At 55.1% G+C, this 19,998-nt stretch overlaps 1 protein-coding gene across 1 annotated transcript; it reads left to right on the top strand.

The window, feature by feature from the left end:
• The first annotated feature begins 6,402 nt into the window (after window positions 1–6,402).
• On the top strand, window positions 6,403–18,361 carry LOC129086528 (CMRF35-like molecule 8). The gene is made up of 7 exons (XM_054593093.1): window positions 6,403–6,509; window positions 10,099–10,443; window positions 11,122–11,287; window positions 13,452–13,546; window positions 16,671–16,708; window positions 17,159–17,266; window positions 18,070–18,361. Exons 1-7 carry the CDS (start codon window positions 6,470–6,472, stop codon window positions 18,202–18,204), a joined length of 927 nt encoding a protein of 308 aa, XP_054449068.1. The 5' UTR covers window positions 6,403–6,469; the 3' UTR covers window positions 18,205–18,361.
• Window positions 18,362–19,998: the final 1,637 nt, after the last annotated feature.

Below are 19,998 nucleotides of genomic sequence, written 5' to 3'. Positions count from 1 at the left end.
AGCAAGGGAGAAACAGGTAGTAACATACAAGAGAGCCCCCGATACGACTAGCAGCTGACTTTTCCACAGAAACACTACAAGCCAGAAGGGAATGGCAAGAAATATTCCAAGTCATGAAAAACAAAGGCCTGCAACCAAAACTGCTCTACCCAGGAAGGCTCTCAATTCAAATGGAAGGTGGAATAAGGAGTTTCCCAGACAAAAGAAGGCTAAAAGAATACACCTCCACCAAACCAGCACTGCAAGATATGCTAAAGGGACTGTTTTAAGAAGATGAAGAAAAAGAGTCTGTGAAAACCCAGTTCCTTTCTCGGTCACCAATACTTGATATTACCAATATACTTAATACTTATTAATCTGATTGTACAATGATGTGTTAATTTAAGTGTTACTTTATTATTTGTTGAAACTAAACCTGTTTTTGTACATTTCTTGCTTATTTCTATTATTTTTAAAAAGCTTTAAATGACTTTTTGGTATTCTTATCCATTTTTTGATTAAATGTTTGTAGAATTTCTTCCCTAAAACAAAACAACAAAAAAAAATTATTAACCCTTTTTTAGATATGTTGCAAATACTTTCCTATTCTATTATTTGTCCTTTAATTTTTTAATATGTATATTACTGTATATCTTAAATGTTTAATATAGTCACATTGTCAATATTTTACTTTATAGATTCTGGGCTTGAATATTTTACTTCAGGGTAAGAAAAACATTATTTTGTATTTTCTCCTAAAACTCCTTAGATTTTACATATTGATTTTCAACTCACCTGAATATTTTTTGTATAATGTGTGAAATAGGGCTCTATATTTGTTTTATTTCAAGTAATAGTGATCCATGCACCTTATTTGTTGAATAAGCCTTATTTTCCCCATTGATTTGAAATATCAATTTAATCATATATTACATTGTTAGTCAGATATATACATTTGTTTCTAGAATGCTCATTTTATTTCATTGATCTACTTGATTATTTCTGTGCTGGTGTCATGTTGTTTTAATTGCTGAGACTTTATAATGGATTTAAATTTTTTCATATTTTATAATGGATTTTGACATTTAAATAAATAAATAAAATCTGCATTTTTTTAAAAAAAAGGAAAGAAAGAAGGAAGGAACTCCTACCTTTTGTGACAACATGGATGGACCTGGAGAATATTACTCTAAGTGAAACAAGCCAGGCAGTGAAAGACAAATACCATACAATCTCACCTATAAGTGGAAACTATTCAACAAAATAAACTAACGAACAAAATACACCACAGGCATGGAAACATGGAGCAGACTGAAAGTGACCAGAGGGGATGGGGAAGGAGGACAATGGTGGAAAGAAGGAGAAGGGACTAATCAAAGAACATGTATGAAGGACCCATGGACACGGACAACAGAGTGGGAATAGACTGTGGGAGAGGGGGCAGGGCGGGATGGGTGGAGGAGGGCAAAGGGAAAAACTGAGACAACTGTAATAGAATAAACATGATTTAAAAAACAATTTAAGTATAATTTACACACCATGAGCTTTACTCATTTTAAATGTATGACTTAATAACTTTTAGTAAATTTACACAATTGTACAACCATGATCAGAACCCAATTTTAGAACATTTCCTCAAACTTAGCATTAACATTATTACCAGTGAATTTCTCCATAAAGTCTCAGAGTTTATGGGAAGAAAAGAGGTAACTTTCCTGTAACCCTGCACCTGGATCCCATTACTGGCCCACACCATGAATTCACGTTCTTAGGGATCTTGTGATTGTCTAAAGAATAGTCCGATTTTACAATTTTCCTACCCGGCGCGCTGCGCGTCAAAAACCTTGACGTGTTAATCCTCTCTTTGTCACTAATCCTTTTGGAATCTCTTCATCGCATAACATACCCACAGACTCAGAGAATGGAAGCAGCCCAGACGTCTCTGCACGTCCGAAGGAGCCGGAGACCAGAGAGAAAGGGGAGAACACATCAGGCTCAGGCAGGCCGAGCACCCTGTCCGGCCCCCCTCACTAACGGGTGGCGTGGGTAACACTCAACAGCTGCCGTGGAGCCCGGGCGGTCAGCCCACCCACAGGTAGCGCTCACATCCCACAAAGCACTGATAACTCTTGGCTTGCCTGACCAGCCCTTGGAAACACACACATCCTACCAGCTTCTGGAAGGGTCTGCGGCAAGACCGCCGTGGTGCCGGGACAGGGGAGCATGAGGTCAAGGGGGCTGTAGGGGCTGGGGACGGGAGGAAGCTTCTGACCTTGCTGAGGCCTTGGGAGTTGGAGTCATCCCCAGAATGTGCGTGACTTTCATACTCAAGGGCAAGGGCAAGGGCATGAGGGGCTCTGGAAGCCAAATATGAGAGGGCTTTGAACCGACTGCCTGTGGGTTCTTCCTGTCCTTGGTCAGCAGAGCAGCAAGAGCAGACCGGGTGGGTTTCGTGTTCCTCCAGCCTTGCCCTCGGCCGTCCCCCGGGTGAGGAAGGAAGAGGGCACAGAGGAGCAGGCCGGGGAACTGGGGTCCCCGGGGCAGCCTGTCAGTTCGGGTTCTCATGGCCCCCGTTGCCCAATACACTCTTCCTCCGCATGCTCACCGTCAGCAGTTCGGGCACCCTCCACTGCCTCTCCGAGCCCTTCCCCGACCCCGCGCAGCACCCCCGACGGAGTCACGGTATGTGCACAGATGTTTGGGGGTTAATAGGATACACACATTAAACATGAGGTGCGGGTAAGTTACCTCCTCTGAGTTGTGAGGAGCCGCGGTGGACGTGTGTCCATGGTGGCCGGTCAGCACCCACAGCCTGAGTGATGTGCATGGATTCCCGTCTCCGTCCTCACGTGAGCCTCCTGTGAAGTGGGTGTGGGCGCAGAGCCGTGTTCGCCATTCACAGAAAGGGAAACGGACTGCTCAGGGCTGCCCGAGTGGCTAGAATGCAGCTCAGGGCCAGGACCCGGGGCCGGGCCGGACAGCCCCGCTCTGCCCCAGGGTCACGGTCAGGGGCCCTCCCAGGCCCCGGCCGGCTCCCTAACCTGCCTCGGCCCTGCTCCTGCTCCCCGGAGGGATCCCAGGGTATTGCCTGTGAGGCAGGAGATGCCGGGGGATCTGGGAGAGGCTGAGGCGTCCTGCAGCTTCCATGGCAGGTGTGCTGAGCCTGGTTTTCACTGAGGAGGAACATAAATGAAGTGCAGGGACCTGAAGTGCTCCCCTGGGCAGACTTTCACATCCTGTCGCCACTCTCACCGTTGTAAATTCTGTCCCTTTCTCCGCCCCTCCCCCCCGGGGGAGTAGAGTGTGGCAAGAGGAGAGAGGCCTTGGTTCTGGCTCCCTTTCCCTGGGAAGTACAGTGGGCACGTGAGCCTGGGGCTGTGGGGGCCCCTGGGAGCCCGCTTTTGTAAGTCTTGCGTTCTTACCAAGAAAAGGAGAGCAGGTGGTGACAGCCCCCATCTACGTGATCAATTACAGAAACAGACATTGTAGGGGACAGGGGTGAGAAGGGGGGAGCGAGGGGGGCGCGGGGGCCTGGAGGAGGCTCGGGAGTCTTCCGAGGAGCCACCTCCCCAGCTGTGGAGCCCCAGTCCCTGGGACAGTGACATTGAGGAGCTCAAGACTGCGTCCCCAGATAGGGCCAGGCACAGGCCCATGCCGGGGTGGGGGTGCTCCCCTCCTGAGCCACCCCCGGGGGCCCTGCTGTGCCCCGCAGACCCCCACCAGAGCAGGCCTCAGCTCCCCGGCCCATCTGCTGAGCCACAACTTCCTCTTCCTCTCCATTTACTCCACAGTACACCCAGGTCCAAGCAGAACAGCATGTTTATAGGGCAACGTGACCGGCTGGTTGTAGGCTGTGGGGTGCACAGGAGCAGGAGTTTTTCAAGCTGCCTTGAAGGTCCAGCCACATAGGGTAGCTGTCTCAGAACTGGGCAGGAGGGTGGGGTGTGGGCCCTCCCCGGAGTCCAGCAGACAGGCTGGTGGGCCAGATTGGGGCAGAGCCAGGCCGCGGATGCACGTCTCACCCAGGCTCCTGGAGAAGGGGAACCAGAGGCTCCCAGCACTTTGTCCCCCGTCCCTACCGCCCCTCCCCCGACCGTTTCTCACCCAGTCAACCCATTTGCCTCGTGGACACAGCAGTTATCAATCCCCAAGTACATCTGCCCGTTCAACCGCAGTCAAAGCACCTGAGGGGTAGTAGCGACAGCTCACCCAACTGTCAGGCTCTTCTCGCTGCAGCCTCATCTTGTGGCCTCTCCCTCTCCACTGCGGGAGGGGGGCAGCTTCCTGGCCGCACTTCAGGCTGCACTTGGGCCCCTCACACAGGGGGAGGAAGAGGCAGAGGGAATGGGGAGCCACCGGTCGCCCTGGAGAGAGGGCAGCTCTGACCTGTGCCGTCCTGCAGGGGGGAGTTCTGAGAAGCCCACAGCCAGTCACCCCCAAATCTTTTCTAGGACCCCTACAGTTTGCAGGACTCAAAGCTGCTGCAGGTCTGCCTGGAGAGCCCCACCCGGCACCAGCAACGCCCTCCCCACTGGACACCGCGTCCACACTGGGAAGAGGCTCCCAACCCAGCGGGAGGCCTTGTGGGTGCAGGACCCACCTGAGAAAGGGGCTCGGGCCGGCACCCCGGTCTGCAACCCAGGCACGTGCCCTGACTGAGAATCGAACCGGCGACCCTTTGGTTGGCAGGCCAGCGCTCAATCCACTGACCCACACCAGCCAGGGCCCATTTCCTTAATTTTTAAAAATTGAATGTATTGGGGTGACATTGGTTAATAAAATTATATCAGTTTTGCGTGTACAGTTCTACAATACATCATCTGTTCATTGCATCATGCGTTTACCACCCCAAGTCAAGTCTTCTCCCACCAGCATTTACCCCTCCCCCTTACACTCTTCTACTCCCCCCTCCCCCCTTCCCCTTCCTGAATCTTCTGACTCCACATAGACAGGCTGGGATGGGTGTGTCAGCGTTCAGTTCCCCTGGCCCCTTTCTCTCCGCGGTAGCTCCAGCGGGTGTCTGTTCCCAAGGAGAATCAGATCCCACTGGGCACATAAAGTCTGCTACTCGGGATCGAATCCTAGTTTCCCGTTGCTTTTCATTAAAGATGTATTCCGGGGCCCTAAGGATATAGTTGCCTCACATTGGAGTATTTCATAATTATTATACTATTTCTTCCCACAGAGGAGCTGTTATGAGCGGCGTGTAACGTGAGGCATGGGCTTTGTTCAAGGGCACACCGGAGGCAGGTGGGGGAGCCAAGGAGAACCCAGCCTCCAGCTTCTCAGTCCAGGGCTTCCCCTCTGAACCTTGACATCTCCCCCTCCCCCCACCCCCCCAGCCGAAGCCATGCTTTTCAGGGGTTGAATTGCAAAATATACATTTCCGGGGAAGCTTTGCGAACACTTGACACATGTAAACTAACCAGTGTGACACCTCCCTTTTCCTGTCCCGGTCAAGGTCTAGGTGTTCACAAGTGTTGTTCCTTAGTCTGTGAGTGCATCGCTGTAGAAGTCCTCCCCATTCCCACCGAAGTGCCGGAGGAGCCTTCCCGCAGGAGAACCAGCACATTTCTTTGATTGCCTTGTCCTCCCCTGGGGACGGTGCCTTTGTGGGCAGAAGGGCTTGCCGAGTCCCCGATCTGTGTCCGGTCCTGAGCTGGGTCCAGCGAGGCGCTGCCCAGGTCAAGGTGAGGATGCATTTCCAAGACTGGAGAGCATTTGGGGACTCTGAGGTCCTTGTGCCAGCTGGGGCATCCGGGCCTTGTGCTGGGGAGCCATGGAAAGGGAGCTCCCCAGGGTGGCCTTCCTGCTGGCGACCCTCCCCACAAAGTCCTGCCCTGACCACTGTTACGGAAAGCCAGACTCAAGACACGATTCAGGGAACGGAGTAAGCCTTTATTCACACGCGCGGGCTCAGAGGAGGCAGTCTCCAAATTCTGAGCCCCGAATCGGGGTTAAATAGGGGTTTATAAGCCCTAGCATTCCGGCGGGAAACGGATGGGCTTCCCAGGTGGGGGAAGGGATTAGCATTCAGGTGGGAGATTGATGAGATTGATGTGCTACCCAGGCGGGGGAAGGGATGTGAAAACGGGCTACAGGAACAGATAAGCAATGATTAACAGTTAACCTGGGAGGGGTCTCTGGCTAGGCTGCTCCTCTTAAGTCATCTTGCCCTTATCAACCACCAGAGGAAACGTGTTGGGGGTGGTTACTGGGCCCAACTCGGAGGAAACATGGCTATGCACTTCTGGAGGATGTCAGAGAGGGGGGATGCAAATTCCAGGGCCTCTCAGCCAGTCCCCCAGGCTTCCTCCATTTTCTGACCAGCTCTAGGAACAAAACCAAAACCAAGTTGAACGAGGAAGCAGCCGGCACGAAGGAAAGCAGAAGTGGGAGTCTCGGCGGGGGCTGGATGGTCCACCCTGAGGAGGACAGAAGCCCCGGGTCCAGCTGGGGCTGGAGCTGCTGCAGGTGACCTCCTGCAGAGATGGGGGCTCGGGCAGCTCTGCTGCTTCTCTGGGTCCCAGGTGAGAGGCCGCTGGGGGAGGGCCGGCAGGGGTGGCGCAGGGCCCCCTGCGTGACTCAAAGCAGCCCCCGTCTGCATTCCGCGCTGAGCTCAGGATGGGGCGCTCTCTGTCTGCTGAGTATGAAGGACAGACGGAAGGACTGCATCCTGGGGAGCAGAGGAGGCGAGGGCCTGGCTTCTTTGGTGTCCACCTGATCTTAGATGAGCCACAGTGGGGATGGGACGTGGGGCAAAGGGTCGGGCGCGGGAGAGGGGCTTTCTGGGAGGTGGAGAGGCCGCCCTGAGCACGCCTGCGGGGCTGTTTTGATGGGAGGTGCCCCCCTGGGTCAGGGGTTCCAGGGTGTGGAGGAAGCGCGGCGGCTAGGCAGGGGCAGACTATGGTCTCGGGGATATGGGGACGTGTAGATATCAGGGCCCCTTGAAAGGACAGAGCCTGGGGACCAGCAGGGAGATGGGGAGGAGGGCAGGCTGTGGGAGGAAGGACGGGGAGGAGGCTTTCCCCAGGGAGAAAGACCGGGACCTCCCCATCCGCACCCCGCATTTATCTCCTACACCTCCCCAGCCAGGCCCTGCAGCCTTTTTGGTTGTTTTGCTCATAAATGAATGGTGCGTTTTCTCTGATTCCACCTGGTAACTAGTTGTCTGTCAGGAAGCTATGACTTTTTGTGAATTAACTTGGAAAGAGTCCTCCTCTGCCCACCACTTGTCCACTGACCCTCCCTGGTGCTCTCGTATTTTCTGGGATCTGACACCTGCTTCCCTCCTCGCTTTCTCTCACCGGCCACGAGTGTGGACGGCCAGGACGATGCCCAGGCCGAGGCGGCATGGCTACCCCCGCCTGGTCCTGGGCCCAGGCAGAGGTCCAGTGCTTCCCATGAGGGCTGAAGAAAGTGTCTGCCTGTGTCTCTTTATGAAACATTTTAAAATCAGCAGCAACAGACGTCGGGTGCCTTTTCGTTATCTGTAGGGATGACGATACTTTTCTCCTTTGAGCCATTAAGGTGGTGAATTATAGTAAAAGATTTGGCCAGATGTGAGTCTGAATATATCATTCTGACTTCAGAAAAGAATTGGGGAGGTTTTCCTGTTTCTATCTTCTCTGCAAATGCTTAAATGCAATGGAACTGCTTGTAGCTTGAAAGGTTGAAAGAAGTAACTTGGAAAACTGTCTGGGTTTTGCTTTTCCTTTTTTCTTTTTCTTTCTTTCTTTCTTTCTTTCTTTCTTTCTTTTTTTTTTTTTGGAGGGAAAAAAAGTCTCCTCTACCCCCCAGCTTTATTGAGGTATATTTAACAAATAAAACTGTATATTTTCACTGTGCATGTGATGCTTTGAGATATGTACACACTGTGAAACGACCAGCACATTGTTTCACGTAGTGGTCACTGGGAAGGGTTCCATGGTAATACTCATCGCTATTGGTCTACATTAAAAAATGTAAATATATGCTGATAATTTATATTTTCCTAGAAGATCACCAGTTTCATCCAAATTTGCAGACTTTGTAGAAACTTGAGAATTACCCTGGTTAATTTTCTTTCTAGTTGCGTGTGTGTGTGTGTGTTTCTTTTCCTTTTCTCCTTGATTAGACTACCCACAAGAACGTCTATTTTATTATCTGTCTCTCCCAAAAGAAAAATCCGTTTTTCAACGTGCACCCTATTGGCACTCTTTTTCTGTTTCGCGATTCATGGATTTCTGCTTTGGCTCTACTCTCACCTTCCTCCTGGGCTGGGGGTTCGCGTGCGCCCCCTCTCCTGACTGCCTGAGTTGGAGGATTTGCTCCTTTCTCTGGGGTTTAGTGGGAAGACATGTTGTGACCCTAAAGTAAACAACAGGACAACAGAGGAAGCTTCTGGTGGAAGAGTTTTGGAAGAGGTGAGGACCTGACCCCAGCCAGGGTGGCCTCCAGGCCCCCGCGTGCCTGCCTAGCAGGCAGGGGTTGGCGCTAAGTGTTGGGGTCAAACAAGGGAAGGCCAGACTGAGAGGGCTGTGTGCAAGCGCTTTGGCTCCGCCTCTAGGGATGGGAGTGGGGCCGACGGCAGGTTTTCTGACACCTCCCTGTCTCTAAGTTATAATGACACCTTCACAGGGGCAGAGGCTTTGGGGAGAAAATGGGGACATTTTTGCACCCAAGATTTCAGATGTAAAGTGGAGAAAGGCAAATGGGGAGGGACAGAGGAAAGGGGGAAGGGAGGGAAGGAGAAAGGGAGGAAAAGAGAGGACTCGTAAGAACAAGGAGAAAGGGAGCCTTGGCCGGTGGCTCAGCTGGTTGGAGCACCATCCCCAGCACCTAAAAATGGTATGGGTTCCATCCCCAGTCAGGGTGTGTATGGGAGGCAACTGATCAGTATTTCTCTCTCACACTGACATCTCTCTCTCTCTCTCTCCCTCTCTCTCTCCCTCCCTCCCTCCCCGCCCCTGGAGTGAGGATTTGGAAAAAAAGACCAAGCACAAAGGAAATCAGAGAGGAGAGCCAGACAGACAGGCCGGATTGGTGTTGTGGGCGGGGGGCGGGGCGGGGGTGATGGGGTGACCCAGATCGCGGGGAGCCAGGGCCCAGGCAGAGAACGATGACAAAGAGAGGACAACTGAGGAGCGGTAGGGAGGACAGGCACAACACTGGGGCCAGGGACGTCATCTTGGGTGATGAAGGGAGCGGGCGTCTGTCTACTGAGCCCTGGGTCTGCGTCGATTTTAGTGGTTTGTGTTTTTCTAGGAAATCGCGTGTTCATCCAGATTTACACACTTACTTGTACAGAATTTCTGCAAAGTACCGCCTTGATTCTCTTTGTTCCCTCTGTACCTGTGGTTATTTTCTCTGTTTGTGTCTTCGTTTGGCTAGACAGAGGATGAACTGTTTGATTCGATTGCATGGTATGAAATTCCTGGTTTCTTCATCAAAAACAGCTGGGTTTCAGCAGTTTCATACATTTCAACCTAATATTATTTGCCAGGCATTTTACACCTGTTATCTCACTCAATGCCCCCAATGCAATGTGAGGCCTGCCAATTATCACCACTTTACAGATGAGGCACTGGAAGCTCAGAGAGGTTAAGTAACTTGCCCGAGAACACACAGCTGCTATGTCACAGAGCTGAGACATAAGCTCTGGTGCCCTTTTTAAATGTCACGCCTGTGGCGGGGCCGAGAAGACCTTCGCTGCAGGGACCTGCTCACCCAGGCCGGGGGAGGAGGTCCTGATGGGCCCCCTGTAGAGGGACCCACAAGGCGCTGTGGTCATGGCACCAGGGACACAGAGCTGCGGGCGGTGGGGGAGGGGCTCACGCTGAACTATTACTTGAGGGCCTCCAGGGAGAGCAGGGTGCAGGGCCGAGTCCGTAGGGTCCTGACGGCTCGGAGATGGGAGGCCCCTGGTCGATGAGGAAGGGGCAGGGCAGTGAGAAAGGAGGTTGGGGTCTGGAGGAAGGGGCTTCCTGTGATCCACTATTGGTGTGACAGAGAGGAAGGGGAGGACACTCAACGTGTGATCCAGCTGAGGCGAAATGGGGAGACCTATGGGGGGACCCCCCAGGGCACCCCGACCGTGGCCCATCTGGTGAGGGGCTGGGGCTGGGCTGTGTCTTCCAGGCTGTTTGTCCCTGAGCGGCCCCCGCCACGTGACGGGCACCGTGGGGGGAACCCTGAGCGTGCAGTGTCGGTACCAGGAGAAGTACGCGGAAAATAAGAAATACTGGTGCAGAAACCCATGTTTCATACTGAGGAGGAGCAAGATTGTGGAGACCACGGAGGCAGAGAGAGAAGTGAGGACGGGCCGCGTGTCCATCAGGGACGATCCAGCAAACCTCACCTTCACAGTGACCTTGAAGAACCTCAAAAAGGATGATGCTGACACATACTGGTGTGGGATCGACGCATCAGTCTTCCAAAACTTTGTGGACCCCACCTTCGAGGTTGTGGTGACTGTGTCCCCAGGTGAGCAGCAGCACCCTCGCCTGGTCCCAGCTCCAGGCTGCCGAAGAGTCAGGTGGGAATAAACGAGGCAGGGATCAAATCAGAGACCCAGAGCAAACGACGTGTGCATGCGTGCGCGCGCGTGTGTGTATGTGTGTGTGGAGAGAGAGGGAGAGACACTGGGGGGCTTCATGGAGGAGCAGGTGAGTCTTGAGGAACGGATGGGAAGGTGCTTGCCAGGCAAAGGGCACGCTGAGAGAGCCAAGTGTGCAAGGGAGAGAGGAGGGGAGAGGCGAGCCATGGGTCAGCCCCGCAGAAGCCCAGGGCTGCGTGGGGGGAGGCTGGGAGCTGAGGGGGCCAGGCGCCGTGGGAACGCTAACAAGTGACGTGTCAGATTTGCAGCGAGGCAGACCCCCCGGCAGGCAGCACGTGGCAGTGGCTGGAGGGGGACGAGACAGGCTGCGGAGGTAACTCAGGGCCTCTGTGGAGGCCGTGACCCTCCCGGGCAGGATGGAATCAGGACTCTTGGGGACAGTACCCGCCTCCTATTAGGAGAAGCGCGCTTGGCTCAGGGCGGTGCTGGGGAGACTCTGGCCACGCTGAGTGAGCATTTTGTGCGAAGTCAAACCAAAAAGGCTTTGGCCCTGGTGGGAGAACCAGAAGAGAGGCCCCCGGGTCTGATTTGTGTTTCTGTGCCAGCATCATCGTCGTCTGTCGATTCCATTGCTTCCAAGACCTCAACAATCCCAATCACCACGACCCCGATTCCAGGTGTGCCCATAACTCCAGACACAGTGAATGTCACCAACAGCCTGGACTGCTCGGACAGCACGGACAGCCCGCATGACTCTCAGCCGAGCCAAGGGTAAGGTCCCTGTGTCCTGGAGGGGAGCGCAGGGCGGCCCCCTCCTTCCAGGCGGGCCGGAGCCCCCGCTGCCCTTGGCCAGGCCCCGGCCCGAAGCCGCGATGTCTCCCAGCTTGGGCTCTTGAGTCCACGCCGGACCTGCCCTGGGGTCTGAGAGAAGCTTCTCGGGGTGTCACGCCGCCAGGCACGGCGGACTGCCTTCCTGCATGACCCCGCAGGCTCCTCTGCCCTCTGCCTCGCTGCTCTCACCTCACAGAGGAACAAACAGGCTCGGAGCCTGTTTTCCAGGTCCCGCTGCCACAGAAGGCAGCCTGGGCACGGCTCTGTGAGTCTAGTCTTAGGCTCTTCCTTCTGAACAAGGGCTTCTTGACTTTTGGGGGGGGTGGGGGGATTACAAACCCCAGGAGAATCTGACCAGGAAAATGCATGCTGCCCTAAACCATCTCTGGGGTTCACAGACACCTGCTGGTGTCCCCTGATTCAGTCCCGGCACTGACCCCTGGGGTGGCACAGACCCCACAGGTTAAGGGTTCGGTCCCATGGGGCTGCCTGCTTCCAACATCAGAGCGCTTCAGGGTCCCCAGGCCACTGCACTTCTGACCAACTGGCTACAAATTCAGGGGGGCCCCTAACCCCCTTGGCTTTGATAATTGGTTAGATCGCTGATAGAATGCAAGAAAGCCCTATAGTTCCAGGAGCAGCTTTGCATAAAGGATGAAGGCCGGGACCGGCCTAATGAGGCAACCCGGAGGGTTCCGGAGGCAGAGCTTCCGCGCCCTCTCCCATGGAGCTGGGGTGCACCTCCCTCCTGGATCACCAAGGTGTCTGACAACTGGGGAGCTCCCTCAAACTCTGGTGTCTACGGTTTTTTATTTGGGTTTCATTGCCTAAATGGATTGATTGAACCACTGACCGCGTGTGTGAACTCAGTCCCCAGCCCCCACCACGCCCCGAAGGTCAGGCTGGCTCAGAGCCCCAACCTCCAATCCCACAGTTGTCTCTCCTGGTGATCGGCCGCCATCCTGAGTCGTCTCGTCTCACGGCGTAATCTCCCGGGCGACGCAAGGGGTTGGCGAATCACGGGAGGAATCCCGCGGGTCGAGGGCCTCCCTCCCCGGAGCTGGGCGCAAGGGCAGTCAGGCTGTTCACTACGGCCCTTCCACGAGCCCACCGCTGTGACCGCCTTCACACCCGGCAGGGCGGAAGCCGGGTCCCAAACACACCACATCCGGGACGGGCTCTGCAGGGCAGCCAGCGCTCGCTGCTGAGGGCCTGACGCCTCGGCAGTCTGCGGGGAGGGCAGGTGCAGCTTTGACAGCGACGGGAACAGTCTGAAGGCCAACGAGGGGTGCAAGGAAGGGCCCAAAGGAGGGAGGGGCCCAGGCCCTAACTCGCGCCAGCCAGTCTGCTGCGGCCTGTCCATGTGTGTCATGGATGGAGCTACAGGTGGTTTCTCGCAGGGGTATTTGTCACTGCAAAAGACGGGGAAATGTCCAGGAGGAGGGACAAGTTAAATAAACAATGGTCTGTCCATTCAGGCAACAGAACACTGTGAGGCTGTAAAACAGAGTGGGGGACTGTTATACGTACCGACGTGGAAAGTGCTCCAAGCTGTAGCGTCTTCTGTTTGTCTTTTCCCATCCTCTCAAAGTCCAAGATGCATAGTGTTATTTATTTTTAGAGAAAGGGGAAGGGAGGGAGGGGAAGAGGGAGGGAAAGAGCGATGTGAGAGAGAAACATCAACCAGCTGCCTCTCCTCCGCACCCCAAGCAGGATGAGCCTGCAGCCCAGGCCTGTGCCCTGACGGTGAACAGAACCGGCGACCCTTCACTTTGTGGGACGATGCCCGGCCCACTGAGCTACACCGGTCAGGGCCCGGGAAAGCACAGTTAAGCAAAACACTAGTGTCTATACTGTGCTTTGTTTGTGTGAAAAAAAGAAGGAAAATAGCGTGCATTCCCATTTTTTTTTTGTATCTGAATTAAAAACCAGTAGGTTCTTAGGTACACTGCGTGTGTGGGACGGGGAATTGGGCAGGTGAGGGAATGTGTGGAGAGACGGTCTCCTGTTTGCTTGGCTTTTTATGTGACCTTATGCATCTGTTGAAACACAGGGGGAAGGCAGGACCCCTGCCCTACCCTGCCCCGTCCTTGTCGCCCTGCAGGCTCCCTGTGCTGCTCTCCTTGTTGGTGCTTCTGTTGCTCCTCCTGGCGGGGACCTCACTGCTGGCATGGAGGATGGTTCAGAGGCGGAACAAAGGTGATTTAGCTCCCTGTCCCTCTGCTCGTCACCCCAGGGCAGGCATCGAATGCATGTCCTCAGGCCGCATATCCTAGGTGACCCTAGAAGGTGCACCCAGAGCAGGAGACCCTGGTATGGTGCACACAGGCTATGGGAGGTGGGTTCCCATGGGGCCTTGGAGGGCGGTTGCTCCGTGAAGCCATGTTCCGCTCCTGTTAAGACCCTTCAGTGACCTGCGTCCTCAGATGTCTAGGCTCCTACAGGACAGTCTCGACCCTCCACAGTCTGGCTCTGCCCACCCCTCCCTCCCGTCCTTCCACCCTAAAAGGTAAACATTTCCACCTTCCTGTCAGTGGCCAAGGCCATGGGGCCAGACTCGCCTTCTGTGCTCGCAGGGCTCGGTCCTCGGCCCGCTATCTCTGCCTCACTCCTGGTGGGCCCTACGGGCTGTCCTTAGACTTCCTTTCCTCTGGGACCTTTTCCTGGCCCCCAAAGAGTAACCTGGGGGCCCTCCTGGGTGCACCCCTGTGCCCACACCATCATAGTCCCTTTTACAAAATCGGCACCAACTGCCTTCTTGCCCGCCTCCTGCCAGCTCACGCAGACCCTTAAGATCAGGGACCATGACTCGAGAAGGCACACAGTAGTGTTTGTTAAATTAATGTGTCAATATTATTTGATATGGTCAGCTGCAATGGGCACCCAGGAAGCTCCGGGGTCCTGTGGTCCATTGGCTCTCTTCTGAGCTCAGATTAAATGAGACCACGCGTCGGGTGCACGCAGCACCCAGCTGGGCACTCAGAGTGGATGTTCAGTAACCACTGGGTGAGTGAGTTGAGTAAGAACGACGTGCCTTCCCGCTCTTGGCTGGAGGCCCGCTGTCGCATGCAAGTGAGCAGACTTCGGCCTGCGACACGGTGGGAGCCTGGCATTTCCTCCCCGGCCTGCGAGTTTTCTTGATTTCTTGAGTAGAGGGCTCTTTAGGAAATCTTTGTGCTCAGCCTTTTAAGGGCTGCAGTGAGATTGGGGGGAGGGGGGAGGGCGCGCCTCCCTCCACTGCTGCCGCACTGCTCACTGGGAGCCCGTACGCGCTGGCGGCCACGTTGGAGGACCACTGCCTTCAGCTCTCCAGCCCCTCTGCCCCTCCAAGGGCCCGGAGCCTCCCCGCCCCACAGCATGGCCCAGGCTTTTGGGAGCAGAATGGGAGTCAGCCAGTTCCTCTTCCCCTTCTGCCGTTCCCACGTCATTTCCCGGTACTCTCCTTTTAAACTTCAGCCCACAAGCGGTTGCTGCCTACCATGTGGGGTTTTTCCAGCCTGGGTTGCCTCAGATCTGTGGGTCCCGAGGATGTTGCAGTGCCCTTTCACCCAGAAAAGTTCCTCCTTTTAAAAAAAGGGATATGTGATTGTTGTAGAAAATTCAAAAGTGAAAACACCAAAGAGGAAATAAATTAACTATAATAAACAAAAACTAAAATTCCCATCTCCCAGAGAAAACCAATCACATTTTAGGCATGTCCTTCCAGTCTTGTGTTTTTTTTTTATGCCTATTTATGCACATATTTCTTAAAATGTTGCTTCATACCATTATTTCTCTTTTAAACTGGTTTTTATTTTATTTATTTATTGCAGTTAATTGATTGTGTTACCTTCCCTGTGACAAAAGATGGGCTTTCTGTTTAAACGTCCCGGCTCTCCCTCCCAGGCTCTGCAGGCTCAGCTCCTGTCTCCTGACCGCGTCTGGGCTGTCTTCCCATGGTCCCCACTCCTCTCCCCTCAGCCTCTCCAGTTCTTCCCTTCAGCCCGTTCTCCTCATTCATTCACGCACTCACTCATTCATTCATTCATTCATGCATGCACACATGCATTCGCTCGCTCACTCCCACAGCGAAGCTGTCCTGAGCACCTGTGTGCGCTGGGCCCTGTGCTGGGGGATGGGGGTCACTGCCGTTGCCAGGGCAGACTGCGTTCCACCGTCCAGCTGGCTATTGCTGAACTTCCTCAGTGCCACCTTCCTTCCCAAGCCGTGTGCTCCCCCCTCCTCGCCCCTGCTCTTTCCGTCCTTCCCATCAGCACGCCTGGCCCCACCGAGGTGTGTGGGCGGTGTGGGACCTGTGTGCAGTACCTGGAGTAGAAGGTGTTCACGCCTCCGGTGCCAGGGTGCGGGTTCTGTCAATATGACTGAGCGGGCGCAGCAGATGCGCCTGTTGTACGTGATCTTGCGTCTCTGACTGTGGGTATTTCATCACTGGCTTGGGGGTCCTTGTGGGGTGGACAGTGTATCTGCGGCATCCAGTGCAGACTCAGGGGTGCCTGCCCCAAGGGCGCTCCCACTGGGTGCACGTGGTGGCTGCCCGTCGCTCCGGGCCCGGGCTGGAAGGGCCGGGGCGCTCCGAGGCAGGGCTCCTGCAGAGCCACACTGCAGGTAGGTGCCGAAGGGGTGGCCCGTGGCCCTGAGCTGTGACCCTGCTGAGCTCCTGGGCCTCCTGAGTGTGAGGGGCAGACCACGCCCTGGCCCGGTGTGGGGGAGAGGGACACCGGAGGGCGGAGACCCTGCTGAGGTTTGGTCTCGTGCAGTCCTAGGTCTTTTCAAGCACACTTCCTTCTATTTTTTTTTTAACTTAAAAAAATTTAGGGCTTTTTCAAGACCGATCGCTAAACCCTATCCCCAGCGCTTCTGATTCAGTACGTCTGGGGCGGGGCCTATGGATCTGCATTTTTTTTTTCATCGTGATTAAAAGCACAAGACAGGATATTTGCCATCCTAACCATTTTTAAGTTTACAGTTCAGTAGTGTTAAGTATATTCACATTGTTGGCAAGGAGGTCTCCAGAGCCCTTCCACCCTGTCGGCTGCGCCTCTCGCACGGCCTCCCGCCTCTCCTGGGGATGTTCTCTAGGCGTTGAGACCAGCTTTGCTTGCCCCTCTCCCCAGCTGCCGCCTTCCTTTCTCTCCCCTTCCCCCTCCCCCTCCCCTCCCCCCTCCCTCCCCCCTCCCTCCCTATTGCACCTGCTGAACAAACCCTTGAGATCCAGCCATCATGCGGACCTGAAGGGAAAAACCTTTGTCCAGATGGATCACAGGGACCCCCATCCTTGCCTTGTTCTGGGACAAACCTCCTCACTCTCCCCTTGTCTCTTTAGCTGGTGAGAACCCAGAGCCATCCCAGAACCCTGGGGAGGTAAGAACGGCCACCGAGAGGAGTGTTGGTGACTGGGCGGGGCACAGGGGCCTTGTGGTTGGGCTGTCCCTTCAGCGAGTGGAGGTCTGGGTGGGTCATCGGTGGAGGAGCGGGGTGCTCGCCCAGAGCAGGAAGAACCATGCCTGGGAGATGGGGTCCCTGGGGCTTGTCTTGAGCTCTGGCCAGTCTGTCCCCACTGCCTGCCACTGCCCAGGAAGGCGGAATGAGGAAGGGTTCTTCCGGCCTGGCCACTGGCCTGGGGAGCATTCACACATTGCCCGGGGAGGACCGGCGTTGGGGGGAGGCAGGGCAGGACGCTGCGCCTGGGGCCCCCAGAGCACGGAGGGGAGGGGGACGTCCGCAGAGAAGCAGGGGCAGAGGCCCCTCCGGGATGGACCGTGGAGGGGCTCCGCGGACCGTGGCCAAGCCCCACGCTCCTGCCCACCCCAGGCTGACGAGCAGAGCGAGCCCTGCTATGCCAATTTGGAGCTGCAGACCTGGTCCCCTCTGGAGAAGCCCGTGCGATCAGAGCAGGTGGAGGTGGAATACAGCACAGTGGTAAGTGGGGGTTCCTGGCTCCGGGGACCCAGGCTGCCAGAGGCGTCCCCTTGGGGGTGGCTTGGCAATCTTATGTCTTTTTAGGACGGAGCCACGCAGGAAATAGGGCAGGTGTAGATTTTGCCAGAGCTTGGTGCCGTTGCAGCGGGGCGTGGGGGTGGAGGCTGGGACGTGGAGGGGCTCTTCAGGTGACCAGTGACGATGGCCCTAATAGCTAATACAGGACAGCTTCCATTAAGCGCCTACACGTACCGAGGACCCACAGCTAAAGCCCGTGATGTCTCACTGTCTGGTCCCATCACCTCCCTGGCACCGAGTCTGCGTCTCAGGTTTTCATCAACGGTCCGCTGCAGGTCAGGCCCTGGGCAGAGCCACTGGAAGGTGAAGCAGTGAAAGAAATCCCCCAGGGCCCCTCCAGCTGGCCCTCCCTGCCCTTAGTGAAAGGGGCAGCAGAGGCCAAGGACCACTTGGTGGAGAAGCTGGTGAAGAGATTTAAGCATCAGACAGGCGGCCCTGGGCCTACAACACCCTGGCTTCTCCAGCTCAGGGGCTAATGTTCTCAGAGCGGACCTTGGGGACCCCGGCTCTGAGGCCTGGGACTGGGCGCTTGACTGGGTGGGGTGGAGCAGGCGGGAGGACAGGGTCTCAGAGTCCAGTCCCTCTAGAAGGAAGAGGGCAGGACAGTGGGGAAGACTGGAGCCCCCCGTGGAGCCTCCCGTGGCCCCCCAGGTGTCCCCGCTCCTCTCCTGGGCTGGAGTCCGTGACTTCCCGACCTCTCCCTGAGTCTCGGGTGCCTCTCCCAGCAGGCCCCCCACATAGAGCCTCAGTACACCATGGTGGTGTTCAACTCCCAGAATCAGGATTCTAAGGACTACAGGGCTCCCCGCGAGAGCACCTGCCAGCCGGAGCCGGAGTACAGCGAGATTGAGAAGACATAATCCCGTCTCCAGCCTCGACACCTGGAGGGCTCTGTGGGCTCCAGGGAGCCCAGGCCCGGCCCCTCTGCCTCACCGCCACCCCCAGCCCCCTCAGCCAGCTCCCCTCCGTGGTGATCGACAAGGCAGCTGGGCTCCTGCGGGCTGCCCCTCTTGCGCTGGGGATATGCGGGACGCCCTCCCACCCGGCTGGCTGTTGTCACGTCTCTCCCCTTTCTCTCTGCCTCATCGCCGCCATGTGTGAGATGCAAGCCCAGTCGCGTGGGAGGCCTGGAAAAGCTGTGGCTCACACAGGATGTCTGCGCTTGCCAAGGAGAGGGGGAACCGGCGGGGAGCCGGAGGTCGCCCGGGCAGCGAGATGGGGACCTTCATCCCCAAGACGGGAGATGGTGGCCCGAGGAGAGGCACGCCCGTGGCTCCAGGACAAGCAGCAGGCAGCGTCCTCAGCTCCCCTGGACTCGTACAGAGACTTATTTTTCATATATGAGATATCAATAAAGTTAATATCTGAAGAGAGAAATTATTTAAACAGTGCTTGCTACACATTTTATACATCTGTGATCCTGTGTTAAAGAACGCTTCTGCCTTTGATCTCCAACGAGCACAGAGAAGCTGGAGGATCCAAGGGGTTGGGGACATCCTGAGAGACGTCATCGCTGGGCGGGAAAGGGGCAGTCACAGCTCCTTCTCTCCTCGCGGGGGGACTCCAGACTTGCAGCAAACAGTCCCAGCTCTCCTCCGCCGCCCTCTCCACTGTGCAAAGTCTCAGGGGTTTTGCTCCCAACTCTTAACAATGTTTTGATCCATCAAAAATAAACAGTAGTTCAAAGCAAGGAGTGTATTTCACTGAAGTCAGAGGTTGCTTTGTTTCTTTAACCATTGACCTTAAAACCAAATTGTGCCCTTTGGACAGTTTTCTCAGATGTGGGCCCACAGCTTTCAGAAGACTCTTCAAGGGATAAGAGGCCCCCAGAGGGTGGATAGACAGTCTCTGGTTTTTATCTTCTTTAGATTTTTAATGATTTCTCCCCAGTGTGAGTCATCCCCAGTACTTCCTCTCTCTCTCCCTTTTATTTAAAATATTTATTTATTTATTTTTAGAGAGGGGGAAGGGAGGGAGTAAGGGAGGAAGAGGAACATCCGTGTGTGGTTGCCTCTTGTGCACCCCGTACTGGGGACCTGGCCCGCAACCCTGGCATGTGGCCTGACTGGGAATCGAACCGGCGACCCTTTGGTTCGCAGGCCGGTGTTCAGTCCACTGAGCCACACCAGCCAGGGCCCTCTCTCTTTTTACTACTGTTCTGAGATGCAAAAGGAGAAGACACATACACATATAGACACACACAGACACACACATAGATGTGGACACAAACGCACGAAAACAAAAGAGAAAGTACTTTCCTTTTGAAATGCTAACCGGTGGCTTTTTGTTGTTCTTAGTAGTTCCTCCTAGTCCACTCACACACTCATGCCACTGGGCTCACTCCCTCATTGCTCCAGAGAAAGTATGATGCAAAAGGATGCAGGGGGAGTCCTTTCCTTTGCGGTTTCCAAGCCTTTGTTGGAAGAGGAAGAAAGGCTTGAACCGGACTTGGAGTTGCCCAGAGAGGCAGCGCCGACCTGCAAGGTGCACAGGCCGCAGGCGGGTGTCAGCTCAGGGGGTTCGCTGGTCTCAGCGGAGAGGGGCAGAGGGTGGAAGAAGGCTTGGTACAGAGAACATAAAGCATCTCATTGATCATCTGACACTACGATGGCATGTTGAATGATAATATTTTGGCTATAGTGGAGTAAATAAAA

The sequence above is a fragment of the Pteronotus mesoamericanus genome, unplaced genomic scaffold (genome assembly GCF_021234165.1).
Source record: "Pteronotus mesoamericanus isolate MK-2021 breed Mesoamerican mustached bat unplaced genomic scaffold, CSHL_Meso_final scaffold_408, whole genome shotgun sequence".
NCBI lineage: Eukaryota > Metazoa > Chordata > Mammalia > Chiroptera > Mormoopidae > Pteronotus > Pteronotus mesoamericanus.
This window is presented reverse-complemented; position numbering and strand designations above follow the sequence as displayed.